The sequence below is a fragment of the Monopterus albus genome, unplaced genomic scaffold (assembly GCF_001952655.1).
Source record: "Monopterus albus unplaced genomic scaffold, M_albus_1.0 scaffold49.1, whole genome shotgun sequence".
Taxonomy (NCBI): domain Eukaryota; kingdom Metazoa; phylum Chordata; class Actinopteri; order Synbranchiformes; family Synbranchidae; genus Monopterus; species Monopterus albus.
Window position 1 is genome coordinate 225,234 of NW_018127929.1, and position 14,445 is coordinate 239,678.

The 14,445-nt window shown below is 41.8% G+C and overlaps 2 protein-coding genes across 2 annotated transcripts in view; both read right to left on the reverse strand.

The window, feature by feature from the left end:
* nedd4l (NEDD4 like E3 ubiquitin protein ligase) overlaps positions 1–14,445 on the reverse strand; it is a 43,124-nt gene that overhangs the window by 16,600 nt on the left and 12,079 nt on the right. The window contains 7 exon segments of the mRNA XM_020600934.1: positions 152–340; positions 452–587; positions 2,183–2,337; positions 3,173–3,275; positions 3,541–3,602; positions 5,429–5,479; positions 6,798–6,833. Coding sequence (XP_020456590.1) covers positions 152–340; positions 452–587; positions 2,183–2,337; positions 3,173–3,275; positions 3,541–3,602; positions 5,429–5,479; positions 6,798–6,833 — 732 coding nt within the window.
* On the reverse strand, positions 5,465–14,439 carry LOC109960670 (uncharacterized). The gene is made up of 2 exons (XM_020600937.1): positions 8,103–14,439; positions 5,465–5,533 (listed from the first exon to the last, which is right to left on the reverse strand). The coding sequence occupies exon 1, from the start codon at positions 12,587–12,589 to the stop codon at positions 11,459–11,461; it is 1,131 nt and encodes a 376-aa protein (XP_020456593.1). The 5' UTR covers positions 12,590–14,439; the 3' UTR covers positions 5,465–5,533; positions 8,103–11,458.

The window sequence follows — 14,445 nt, forward strand, 5'->3', positions numbered from 1 at the left end:
CTCATTGTGGGCAATACCTGTCCATCTAATGTCAGACACAAGACGACCTGCCAGGAAATCAAGCTGACTGCTTACGTTTACACCACTAAGTCATTTAAATGTAGGGTGGTTTAGCTTTTGACTGCTGAAAATTACAGTGTTGCCATCTCACCAGAGCAGAGCTGGGCCCTGGCACTTCACCGTTGGCATCGGGAGTGAGTGACAGCCTCATATTCAAATCCTCAGCAAACTCCTGGGTGACAGGTGTCGCCGTGTGTTGTGGTGTCAGGATGGAGGAGGGGCCAGGCAGAGACTGGGCCAGGCTGTCATTAGGATCCTCCTCTGTGATGAGTTCCCACGACTACATACACACAAAAAAAAAAAAACCCACTGTTAACATTTAAGTGACCTTATCACCTGAGACAGCTGTGGCTCGATGTGTGCGTGTACTGTGTATCTCCTTCTCTCTCACATTGTCCATGTCCCTGGGTTCTAGGTGCTCATTCTCCAGGTCTTCACTGATGTGGCGTCTTGACCGGAAAACACGGTGCGCTTCCTGGTGGATCTGTCGCTGCTGATTGTCACTCTCAGTCTCTGAAATCACATCCCTGAGGGATGGGGAAGTGATTTTATACAAAAACAACTGTTAAGTCACAGCATTGCTGCCAGGAAATAAGACATTAGATTAAGTCAGTATTGCTGCTATGTCAATGGAAACCAAAAGGCAAATGATAACTGATGTAGTATTACAGAAAGATTCTTGAGTAGGACGGGCCTGGTAAAAATAGCTGAACACAGTTTCCGTTACAATAGCTTCTTTCTGACCAAAGAGAAAAACCCAATTTGAAGAAATAATAAGGGCACATAATAGCTATGGCCAGTGTTGTGCAAGTTCACACTTAACAAGAGCTAGCTCCAAGTTCAGTTCACATCAAAATGAGCGAGCTCACAATTTTGAATCGCCATTGTCATAACTGTATAATAATAATAAAAAAAAGAGGTTATTTTATGTGACGTGTACTGTGGATATTAGTGATCTATCACTATATGGTTATACCTGGATGTTCGTTGCCTGTCAGTATCTAAAAATACTCTGCTGGGGAACTCGGTGTCTTCCCACTGGTCTCCCTCCACTTATGGTTTTGGCTGTATGTGGCAGCTCGACGGTGCATTTGTTTTAAGTCTCATGTGGCACGAGTGGGTGGTGTGTTGTCTGTGTTAACAGGATACAATGGTGCTGACGTGAAGATGTGATGTTTTGGCGGAAAACAAAACAGGCGATCCAGAAACTTGGAGAGCGAGCTTAGCTTTAGCGCATTGGTGTTACAGTCACTCTCCGTATTAGATGAAGCCAGTTTATCATCCTGCACGTTAACATTAATTTGTTGCAATGCTATCCATTCAATTCACCACTGACAGAAAAGTGGCTACACACGCATCACTGCTGACAGTTACATCAAAACATAATCCAATATTAACACTTGTACATTCTATGCAGTTCACTTTATAAGAGCTAATAAACTGAATTTGTATCTAGATTCACTTGGTAACACTAAAGTATAAATTAGGCTAGTTATCAGGTGTGCCTATAAGGTTAACTACTTGAACTAACCACCCTGGAATAATGTGTAAATACTCTCAGGTGGGAATAAAGGTGTTTTCCTGTTCTTTCCATTCTGGTAAGACAAGTGTGAATGCAGCATTAATTAAATGGAACCTAAATGTAAAAATGGCACATTGTGGTTCCACGGTGAGTTTTGTGGGGGACTGTTTCTTGGCTAGGTTGTCATGCAACTAGCAGAAACTTGAGGAAGTTACTGCTTGCGCCTGGAAGCCTTCTTCTTGGCGGTTTTGACAGGAGCTGCAGCTGATGCAACTTCTGCCACGTTTCCTCTGAGCTGTGTTCCTCGTCGGGCTCTGAGAGAGTTTTATTCTATTTTTAACTCTACTTTTATTCTACTTTAATTTCTTAAATGGTATGGCATTCAATACTAGGTGAGAGAGAAACGGTATTTCGATTTTCTGTAGGTCCTGTACATATAGTGACTTGACAATAAAAATCTTTGATTCTGGATATGTAACCAAACGTATACTTTTAAAATGCGACCGTTCACATCTGCAGTGCTGCTTTTGCTGAACTCAGATCTTCTCATTTAACCAACGCAAAAATCTAAACTCGTAGGAATGGAGAGATCAGGCGTACATGTTGGAGGGCCGTTTCCATTGAGTACTGCGGTTGTTGTGGTTGACGTAGTAGGTGCGTCCCAGGTTGTCCACCTTCTCTTCCCAGCCCGGGGGCAATGGTGGCAGCAGTTGCTGGGGTCGCTGTGAGCCCGAATCCACAGACTCATCCCAGCCCTGAAAGAGGGAATTCACATTTTTGACGCAAGGTGTTATGAGTACTTGATTCATAGCGATACTAAAACTGATGGCTGATCCTTGTGGTCACAGATATCCTAGTGACACATGAGCTTGGCAAAGGGGTCTTGTTTAAGAAGGGACTGGATGGAAATACACTAAAGATGCTGGATCCACTTGTGGTGGGTTAAAATTGTTCAGTGCTGTGATGTGGTCTGAAATGTTGTTGTTAACATTTACTGGCATTTATTTCTGTCTGACAAGCTGCAGGCTGGCTGGAGTATCTCAGACCACAGGATTTAAGACAAATGTTTGTGCATCATTCTCTTAAGTATTAACTCTTTTAGAATAAGACTGGACAGACAGAAAGAAAATATCATGATAAAGAGGATCCATAGATCCAGACTATACAGTCTATAAAATGTATAGAATCTTTCATGCTCTCACACTCTTCCACAATTCATAAGAAATCCACACTTGAACACATTTACACATGCAAGAACACATGAAGTAAAAGAAGCTCCTTTTTCTCCAAATAACTGGCCGTAGTAGAAATGGTTTTTCCAGACCTTGATCTGGAAAAGACTTTCGCCAGATTCTGGCAGCAAAGTGCTGCTGGAATTCTCTGAGAAAAGAATACAAAGAACTGTCCTTTCTCTTTTCGCCCATAGCAAAAACCACTCTCGCATTTTTACTTTCATCCCAAAGCTTTCTGCCTTCCTAGAATGTGCCTTGGCTTCAGGCTGTTATGAACAAGACGGTCAAAAAGATGCCTTAGGTAATGCTGAGTCAGTGGTGAAAACTAACTCACTGATGATAGTGGCCAACACCTTACCTCTGCCTCCTCCCTCATCTCTCCAGCCTCTTCCTCTTGTCCGCCTTGTTTAGGCAGATAGGCCATCTTGAGACGCAGGTAACCCTTCACCCTGGACTTGTGACTAGAATGACAACAAGAATGAACTCATTTGTAAACAGAACGTTAAAACCAGGTGGACTCCACCCTCAGAGCCCCTAGTAGAAATGTAAGGGAGTTTCCAAACTGACATGGTCTTTCATCTGCAGTGTTCAACTGACTGTCACACACCTCTTTTTGGAGTTATGACGCTAGTCTCTAGTGAGAGCACAATTTAAACATTTATTGTAACATTTATTATGTGTATTTTCACTGATTACTTGTCGAATGCTGTTGTAGTATAAACTGACCTTCTGGGCCGCAAGAGGAAGTCTTTAAATGTGTAGGGACGCTCCATAGCAGGGTCCTCTGTCTGCAATTAAAAAGGATGCATTTATTGACAACAACCAGTTGAACACTCAAGTAAAACATGAGCTAGAAGGTATGAAAATATCAGAGTCATGAGTTTAGAGCACAGCTGCAGCTCTCTGCACAGCCACAGCAGAATTATTATGCAATGCTGAGCTTCTCTTGTTACATAGTGTACAGCAGAAAAGCCTTCTAAACCAGTCCATACTGGCTCACCACATACTGCTCTATGCACCCCTGAATCTCACTGCCAGTTTCAAAAGCACAATCTCCATTACAAGTTTCTACAAAACATAAAAGTGATGAAGATGTTGGGACCAAGCTGTGCTTAGCATCTTAGACGCTAATGCATCCAAACTCTGCTGTTAAAAGCCTGAAGGAACACGTAACCCACCCCATGGTTGACTCACGTACAACTAGGTATTAGGTCCATGAGTTGGCACAAGGTGTCAAGTTGTATGGTATGTGAAACTGTTTGCAAACAGCTGAAGTAGCAAATGTAGCTAGCAGACTGCCTCTGCTGAGTCAGAGTGGCTGGTCTGATTCACGAAATATGAAAGAACAACAAAAAAAAAACTAAAGTATCTAAAGCTACATTCACATTACAGGTCTTAATGCTCTTTCTGGTTTTTGTCAGATCTGACCTTTTAGTTCACTTTCAAAGTATCTAAAGCTACATTCACATTACAGGTCTTAATGCTCTTTCTGGTTTTTGTCAGATCTGACCTTTTTGTTCACTTTCATGTTTTTAAGTGACATGTATCTGACTGTGTGTGAACACTGGTGAGGCCCTGCACTGCCGTGCACATGCAGACTGAACTGAAATGTGAGTCACAGGCTTACAAAAATAACATTCAGTTAAGATATGTTCAATTCTGTTTGGTGTCATAGGAGTCAAGCAAAAAGTTAATAAATAATAATAAATAAGATACAGCGAACGTTTGACAGTGGTCACATGATCAGAAATCAGATATAAATCAAAACTAAGACCACATGACTTGTCCAGTAACTGTGACTAAGACCATAAGTCTAACAATATGTAGTTAAGCATAAAGAAATAAATCAAAACACAAAGACATACAGATCTAAACAAACAACAGTCGTGTACTTCTACTCAGTTCATTTAATGGCTAAAGCACTTGACAGCATTTACTGCACCAGAACCAAATGTCTTCCACGTCCCGTGACTTTGCTCTCTCCCAACATGACTCAGCTGTAGCTTTTATCTGCTACTAATTCCCGGGCCCTGTAGGAGCCAACTAGGACATTAATAATTAACCCCATCACATTTCACTGATATGCTTTTAAAGCCCACAATTTAGAACTTCAGAGAGCCGCAACCAGTCTGACATCACAGCTTTCATCTGCCGCTTGAGTTTCAGGTTCTGTTCATTTACATCAAACCGCAACTGTAAATACCCATAAATAGTACACACACAAGTTCTGCATATGATTATTTACAAAAGCTGTTGTCTCCCAGTAGTAAGTTAGTACTTGTGAGTGTGTGAATTTGACAAGTGTAGCTTTTTCCACTGGTTCTGAGGGTAGTTTGCCCTCAGGATGGTCACTTCTGTTTATATTCTAGACAACCCACTTTCTATTTCTAAGCAAGGCAGGTGTTGTTTGCATGGCTTGTACTTTCTTACATTTTTCACTTTCTTACATTACACACACACACACAAACTTGGCTGACCTTCATAGAAGTTGTACGTGCAGCAAATCAACCAAAGATAAGAAAAAGATGAGTATACAAAACACTGTTACAACAGTCAGTTAGGCGCGCGCAAACACACACACACACACACACAAACAAAGATGCAAATAACTCACCGGCAAATGACTGAGAGGGATGTCAACTTGACCGAGGAAATCATCTCTAGTCTAGGAAAGAAAACAACAAGGTCACCTTCAGCAGCTTCCAACAGCTTTTTGAGTCTGTGTGAGGAACACAAAAGTTTCCAGGGAAAGGGAAAGATGGGGGGGGAGGGACCACAATGTTGAGGTGAATCACCAAATAAAACAGAATATCCAACAGCGATTTGTGTTTTTCTCACAGACAGAATGAAAGAGATTTTCATTTCATGAAGAACCTGGTCCAGAAATAACCGCTAGCCTTCTGTGTGAACACCTGTGATTTGAAAATCCCATAAGGCAGCAAAAGAGTAAAGTGCAACTATGTTTTAGCATAGCATGAACAATTTATGTTACTGAAAATATGATATTTGCTCCTCTTTTCACAGGTGTCTAATCAAAAGGTTCAGTATAGGGTCTTATTTATGGACAGGCCTCAGATGTCACTTTATATGTGAATTAACCCACAAACCCAGTAAGGAAAAATTACAACCACTGCCACCAGAGAGAAGCCAAGTTAGCCAGACAGAGGGAGAGAAGGATGGAAGTGACATCATGGAGGAACTAGGACAGGGATAGACGCTAATATTTTAAAGCACTGGCTGCATGGGCCACCAAGCTCATAAATTTGGTGGCTAAAGTACATTTTTGGTGGCCCAAATGTAAAAACAACGCAGAAAAGGCAACTTAACGCAACTCAGCCTTCCTTAACTGTGACACTTCAATAAATGAAAAGACATTTATTTGTTTAAACTGAACTTAAAAACTGAAGTTCATTTGTAAAAATGCATGGGCATACTGAGTACATTTTTAGAATTATTTAAACTGAAAACAAGTTATTAAAAAACCTCTCAGTTCATCTTTTTCACAACCTCCCACTCCCTCCAAGCATCATCTCTACGTTAGTACACCATAGTGCATTACATTGTTAGCTGTGCTGTATTCTAGCCATTTAAACCCATCTTCGGGAGCCCCGACATAACAGCAGTGAGCCGGCAACCTTACTGTTTGCTGTTTCTGTAAAATGTTGAACTAAGAGGTGCAAATGAATAAGGAAGATTGTGGAACATTAATGTTGCGTTGGTGAAGTCTGAGACACAGGGTCTCATTCTCAGTAGAGATCTGATGAAGCTTGGTGGCCACAGCGGGCCACACAGTGACTTTTTGTGGACACGGGCCATAGTTAACGTCGAACCCTGCAGCAAAGGTTTGTGTTTCAAATTAAGAAGCCTGTAGATTTGTCCATCCTTTTGCTGTAATGAACACAGAGTGACAGGGAGAGGGGGAGATTGACAGATGATTGAGCTGCCCTGCAGCAGCAGCAGGCGCCAGTGGGAGCAATGATTACCTGTCCGAGATGGAAAAGCCCATTCTTGGAAGTAGCCTGTGTGTGGGACACAACTTATTTAGACAACAGAGGTTAACAGACCATCTCTATTTGTGGACAGTGGTTTGACAGGAAAGGCTGGGTTCAAACACTGTATGATACTTCTATTAGTGCAGCGTTTCTCAGACTGAGTTGTGACACTGTCAGTTGTGGTAGATTTAATGAGTTACCAAGGAGTAAACAATAAAAAAAATAAGCAGCTGTTGCTAATTGAAGTTTCTCTCTTAATAAAAGAGAAGCCCTGCAGTCTGATGTGCAGCACGCAATGTTCATTCATTCTTCAAGATTTAGTGTGCAAGAGAAGAAAATCTCAACACTGTGGCATCTGTAAAAGTTGCTTCACTGCTGCACCAGAGTAATGCAGTTGTAAACGTTCCATACAAATTAATGGAAACAATTTCCAACTGAACTGTAAGTGTGGGGAGTCCTGGATATATACTTGATTTGACAATGAAATGTAATAGTTGTGGTCCCTTTTTCACAGTGAGTCAGAAATAAGAGCTCTGAAAAAACAGTCTGGTTAAAAAAAGAAAGTTGAAAAGCCCTTTTTTAATCCTCAGTGCTTTTGTAAATCTCATCAGATGTCATTTTGAAATGTCAAAAATTAAGTAATACAGCACAAACAAGAAAAACTGACGTTTTTACAAATTGCAGGCCTACATGACTGGTTTCTTACAGCGTTTCACGCCAACACAAGATGTATAGTGGTCAAACTGATTTGATCTGATGGTCAGAAGGGAAAGGAAAGAGCAGCGACTGCACTTGGCTCTCACCAATTGACAGACCTGGAATTCAATGGTGAAAGTTAGAAATGAGTCACAGAAACTCACTACACTCATAGTTTAAACTATTTCTTCTTGGAAAGCCAGAGCCATTACTGTGTAAATTACCACAGTATCTGTTTTTGTATCCCAAACTAAACAGACCATTGATTTACCGCTTGCCTAACTTCCAAGTAATTCAAAACAGTCAAGAAGAGAGCAACAAACACAACCTGGGCCACCCCATGTGTATGACAGTGTCATATTACACCTGCACATGTGTTGATTTGTAATCTACAGCATGAATTTGTACAAAAAAGGTCATTTATTTTTTAAAGTGATTCATAAACTAACATTTACCATTACAATAAATGCTGCAAAGAGTCAATAAACAAGCCTCTTGAAGCAGGGAAGAATCACTATGACCATTTAATCTTGTCCTCGAAACCACATTTGATTCTACATGTACACAGATCATATAAGTAATAGTGACCCTTTAACTTACAGCATATCAAAATGGGCAGCGGCAATGGCGGTGTCCTATTGGACACGACTGTTTTTCTGTCTTTAACCGGAACAAGCAATATAAGCTGCGAGTATGTGTATGCAGAGGGATATAATTGCGGAGTCATCACAGGGTCACAGTTGAGCCTGCAGCTGCCTCCCCGGGCCAGGTTACACTCAGAAGGGTGCCAACAAACACCAAGAGGAGGAGGAGGAGGAGGAGGGAAAACGTGAAAGAGTCATTAGCCTGATGAAGGCTTGTATACAGCCAGCTCAAAAATAGTTTGAGAATAAAAAATAAAAAAAACTGTTTATCCACATCATAAAACACTTACATCTCACATACTTCTAAGTGTATGCAGATAGTTTTGGATATATATCTGATTTTCTGCCAAAAAACATTGACACTGCAGATAAAGGCAATTTAATTTTGTGGTGCTCATAGCATTAAAAGAAAAATCAGCAAAATTCCTTTCCAGAAACAATTCCCTTCTTACTCTCCTATAATGAGTTCTCAGGGACATGGTTTAAGGAAAGAGATGTGGCTGTTGGATTTTTTTGATGTTGTGCACACCACAAATGAAATTCCACTCACCTGTATTAGACCAAAAAATATAAAACCCAAACTTTAGGCATGCTGTAAACCACAAAGGGGTAAGTGAGAAAATGTTTTTCTGACCCTTTAAGACTGTGGCAAAGTAGATAAAGTGACAAGAATTGGCTATGCTAACTGTAGCTGTATGTTTACTGTCAACTGTAACTGCTATGACGTTAAAAGAAGTGGTAACAGACGGCGCTTATGATATGGGGTAACCTGGTACAAGCCGAGGCCGACACAAAGGTGTAAAAATATTCTAACCTATTCAACAATTTCCGTGCTGACATGGCGGAATTACTGTACAATGCCATGGACCTCTGAGAGATGGGAGTTTCACAACAATAGCAATTTGAATCACACTCACATGCTACTGGACTAAAATAAAAAGAGAGCCCAGCCACCCATCCACAATCTCATTTCAGGTAAATATAGCCAGCTCTGTGGCCGGGAAGAGCTCTTTGTGAATGGCGACTAGGGGGCATCAAGGCAGAGCTGCAACGGGGGCACGGTGCAGTGGCATAGCTGTCTGCAGCTAGTCTAGCTGGCACACACACATGCAGCGTCCCACGCAGGATTTAAAAAGGGGCACTCCCAACTCCAGGGTACCAGTTGGGAAAGACCTGTCATTATGGTCTAAATTAGGATTTACTTGTTGCATGGGGTAACACAACACCACATACTTTAAAGCTAAGAAAACAAAGATGTGTAAAATGCATTCAAGTATGGCCTACATGCCATCGGAAATATGACCAACAATATGTTATGACTGTATACTAATGGAGAACAGCCAGTATTAGCCAGTCAGTCACATCTAATCGTTCCTCAGGTATGAAACTGTGATAAAACCAAACATATTTAGCAAATTTTATATTTATAGCATTTAGGCTCAAGGTTAGCAATACTTAGGATAGCACAGATATCCGTGTGGCAAGCATTAATAATCTCTCAAGGGCAAGTGTAACAGAATTATCAGAAATGTTATTTGCATGGACAAAACCTCGGTACAGCACCATGCACATGAAGAGTTCAAGTCAGAAATGAAACATGGGGGCACTGTGTCATACTACAACAAAATTAATCTCCTTATTGTGGCAGATGCTGTAATTAAAATATCACAGTACACAATATTCTCAAGAAGTAGATGTGCCAACAAAACAAAAATTTGTTTTACATTGTGTTTCTCATAAAAATGCACTGCAGGTATCCTATTAAATGCCATTTCATTCCTCATATAATACCTCCAAAGCTGGAATTTTTTAACATGCATTGTTTACATCCATGTTTACTGGCTAGCAGTCTTTTCAGTTATTGCCATTCCTGTCATATTATTCCATATCTTGGAACACTACCACCAGTTATAAGTGGAATAATGTCAAACTACTGGCAGGACTATACACTGTCATTCATGTGCATGTGCATCCTTGAGTATATGCATAAAACAAAGCAGGGAAATATTTATAACTAATAACTGCTAGATAGCATTACTTGAAGTCAAAAACTGCACAGGGGATCCTCGAGCCGTTATATTTCACTAGTGGTTTTTTAGTTTTTTTGTACAAAAAATATTTTTTTCTTTATTGTGACACAAAAATAATGTTTTGTAAGACTTTGCTTTAACTTTTCAAGCAAGTATACTTTGTATTTATTTCTCCAGACTCCTGGCAGTAAACCCTACATAAGCAACTACTGGGACTATCTACATATATACCTACTATTCAGTGTATAAATATTTTACTGCTATTGAAAGGTCCAAGGTGATTTAAGAAAAAGCCTGTCAATAGTAAATCTGGCAACAACATACTGATTATTAAAGTGTATCCCTTCTATCGGTTCTGCTTCCAGTGTTTGAGCTACATACAAAAGGAGAACACATAGCAACATTAAAATCCTTCAGGGTTTCAGGAAACACTGAAACTGCTTGAAAAGTTGATTCGCATTTGGCCTGTAATGACGTCTTAGGTCTTAATCACTCACAGGGCAGCTGTGGGGACAGAGATCCATACCAGCCCAGAGCCAAAAAAGACATGCCGCCTGCCCACTCTCAAAATTAACAACCACGCTCGAAACAGACTAAAGATAGAAGCAGCCAACTCTCAAAGAGCACTCACTGCAGTTAAGAGTACTGCCAAACATAAGTGTCACATTTCTGTGAAACTGAAGGCAACAAGTGCACAAGGAGAAATTATCCATTCATCCATAAGACTCTTTCTCTTTTACTTTCTTAACTGTGACTTGGCTCATATATGAAAAATTACGAATGCCTGTGGCTGCGCAGTCAAAGACGGCCACTGCATGTGGTTTGGTTCAGAACCCATGTCTGTGCTTTTCACTTCCCAGAATGTCACCACCCTCTTCCTGCGCCATACGGATCTCTAATCTGGACTAGCTTCACAGTGAGTGAAATAAGTGAAATACTAGCCAGCCTAGCACAGTGGATGTGAAATCTATAGACATAGTTTGCATAGGTTAAATTCCACTCTGATTCTGTTTCATTTATTATGTCCATGGCCCTTCTTCCTCCCAATTATTCTAGCTACATCGTGTAAAAGCTATCATATATTCAACTAAATGTCATATGAGCGAGATGACAAATCCACTGTTTACTATTCAATCTCATTTATTTTACCATTAGGACATCAAGGCTATAAATCCTGATTTGTTGGTGTTTGTCTAATAACATCAAACACAAACTGTTGAGAAACATTAAATATTTTTCCATTAAAGATTTCAGAGACAGGCTAGCAGTGCTCCTAAACACTTCAAATAATCTTTACCTCAGGATTAGTCCTCGCTGAATCACTGCCAAGGGTCACATCCTCATCCCCACCTCCACCCGGGGTAAAATATATCTTGAAATGAGGCTGCCTTCTGGGACTATCCCCACTGATTTTAAAAGTACAACCATTAGGTCTGTTTCTTGCTTCCATTCTCTGTGTCTCCACATCTGTTTGGGTCTCTTCTTTAGGTTCGCTATTTATACCAGTTTTCTGGTGTTGATTCTCCAGCAATAACCTATGATGAGGTGAACTTCTCTCCAGTCGAATTCTGGGGTAGCGCGTCATACGCCTACCCCTTGAGCTGGTAAAGCCAATATCTGTGCGTTCTTCCTGGGATGCAGCAGCTTGTTGCCTGTCCTGGCTCTGATCCTGGTTCTGATTCTGCTGGAATTGAAACACTAGTCTCTGTGTTCCACCATTAACACCAGACCACTGGTCCAAGCTGTGCTGCTGGACTGAGCAGCCAGTACCACCATAAGGGAGGATTCTGAAATGCCGGATGTCGGACCCATCAGGAGAGTTCCTCTGGAGACAAATACCATGAACACTGATACCTGGTTGGCCTCTGCTATACACAATATGGCCATTTGAACCAATACTAAACACTCTGCGTTTGGGCAGGTTTGGATCCGTCAGAAAATTTTGAGAGTTTAAAGAATCTGGGTTGTAGTATGGAGGAGGTGATCGCCGCGGAATGTCTGCTTGCATCTCTGGTTCAATATAGGCAGGCGCAGGTCCTGGGGGAGAATAACAGGGTGGCGGGACATCATCTGCATGACCACTTGAGTCTCCATTACTTGATCCATTGGTGCGCTGGAGGGAAATGTGCATGGAGGAACTCTTGGTGGGCCGTGGCTCAGCGTAGGTGGTGAGCTGCGGTATGAACATGGAGGAGCTACGTTTAAGTGAAGGCTCCGAGCGCAAACCAAAAGCCCTTGGTGGGACACGCTGCGTAGCTGGCTCCTGAGAAGGCCTTGATAGCAGAGGTGGCTGCATGCAGAGCCCCGTGGCCACATCACTGTCTCCCTGCTGCTCCTCTAAGTCTCCCTCCAGTATCTCCGGAGCTGTGTTACTGCGGCCTGAGCCAAAATACAAACGCAGACGTTGTGCCATTTTCACCTCACGTCCCACAGCCCTCGTTCCCTCTCACTTTCTCTCTGACTGGCTCTTTAGTTCTCTCCTCTGGCTCCCGTCTCAGTCTCTTAGTGTCGCCCACTTCTCTCCTTTGGCTGGCTAGATGACTGATCCCCTTTTTTTCCACTCTCTGGCCCCCCTCCCACTCTCTCTGAGTCTCTTCCACAACTTTCCTTCCCACAGTAAACTCTAAGAAGGAAAGAAGTCACACCACAAACACTGCAAACAGCCACCGCAAAAGAGCTGACAATTTCACACTACAAACTCAAAAAAGTGACAGAGTGAAGGCTAAATAGAGTAGAGGAAGGGTGGGGGGGAGAAAAACAACAACAAAAAGACGGCTCCATGTATGCCAGACTCTTAGCACTACCAAGCACTAGCGACAGACAGCAGAAATAGCCTCAGCTGAGTGACGGCCAGCATTCCTGACATGATTGGATAACTGTGGCCTTCGCTCCTGGTTTCCGAGGTGACAGTGGGTTGCCTGTCAGTCATGTGACTACAAATGGCCCCATCACCTCCTGTTACAAGCCCCTGCTGCCCTGAAGTGCCAACTGGCCCCCTAAACACATCGGGCTTACTAGTGTCCATCCCTCCATCCGTTCACATGACCTCTTTCAAACCCCAGCCCAATTCCCTGCCTCCACACCTCTCAGTGATGTCTTCACTCCTAGTTAAGCAGCTTTCCGTGTCAATACACAGTAGCTCAGTTTCTTGTAGGAACACTATATTTCAATTTCTTTATCAATAAAGATAACTAAAGCAACTTGTATTAAAAATATAATCAAATGGTAAATAAGACCCTTTGCACTATCTCTTAATTAGTATAATCATTCAAGGCCATAACGTCACCTTTTCCGCTGTTACAGATCTGCCTGAACATCCCACCACAGCCCACAGGAGAGGAAGACAGAAGAAAAAGAGGGAGAGGGGAAGTGAGAATCATATCCATAAATCTCTTAAACAACCACAATATGTCATCAACATTCATGCCCCTATCAACAGGTATATACTGGTCACAACACGAAGCGAACGATTCCTTGCCAAACAGCCCATCAAACGCCACTTAGAGCCAGCAGTCCCATAAAAGATGGAACAAAAAATCTGGAGGACAAATAGAGCCCTCTTACTACTTGTAGCTTGGAAACAAGATAAAGAAGCATTAGGAAGTTGCTGCTATAAACAGAGCAGAAAAAAAGGCTGTGACAGAACAATGAGGAAAATATCTGACAGACTGCAGCTTTAATAAGCAAACAGCACAGTCCTCTCTGGGGGAAGATATTCAAGTCTACTTCAAACAGAACAGATATACACTGTCTCCAATACACATCCAAACACTTGACTGTCTTTATAGGTGGCTTTATAGGCTGCAGTGTTTGCATCCAAAAACCAGCCGAGATACAACTCAGCTGTGATCCTAGACTGCAATGCCGATGCTTAAGCACTTGTTAAAATATATTTGGCTGCAGTACGAGGTGAAACAGAGAAACACACTGTGCACCCATGAGAGAATTCTTTATACTGCTAGACAACAAAGTGATTCACCAGTATCAGCATGTGAAAATTAGGGGTTTATACTGCTGTACCAGGAGGCTAGAGTTAGCGGTGCAATTGTCTGCCTCCATACTCAGAACTCACAAGGCTATATGATTATCTGACCTTTTCGAGACACATCATCAAAAAACGGCTGCTTTGTTTTAGGTATGTAATACTTTATTGATCCCACAATGGGGAAATTCTAATTCAACCTATGGTTTAGCCCACACAGCGTTACCTTCTCCGTCTCCACAAAGTCGTACAAACTGATAGCAAAGCCATAGATGGCGTACCGCTGT

What these genes read in the sequence shown, in the direction of transcription:
- LOC109960670 (XM_020600937.1), bottom strand. Translation starts at nt 12,589, where the DNA reads ATGGCACAACGTCTGCGTTTGTATTTTGGCTCAGGCCGCAGTAACACA.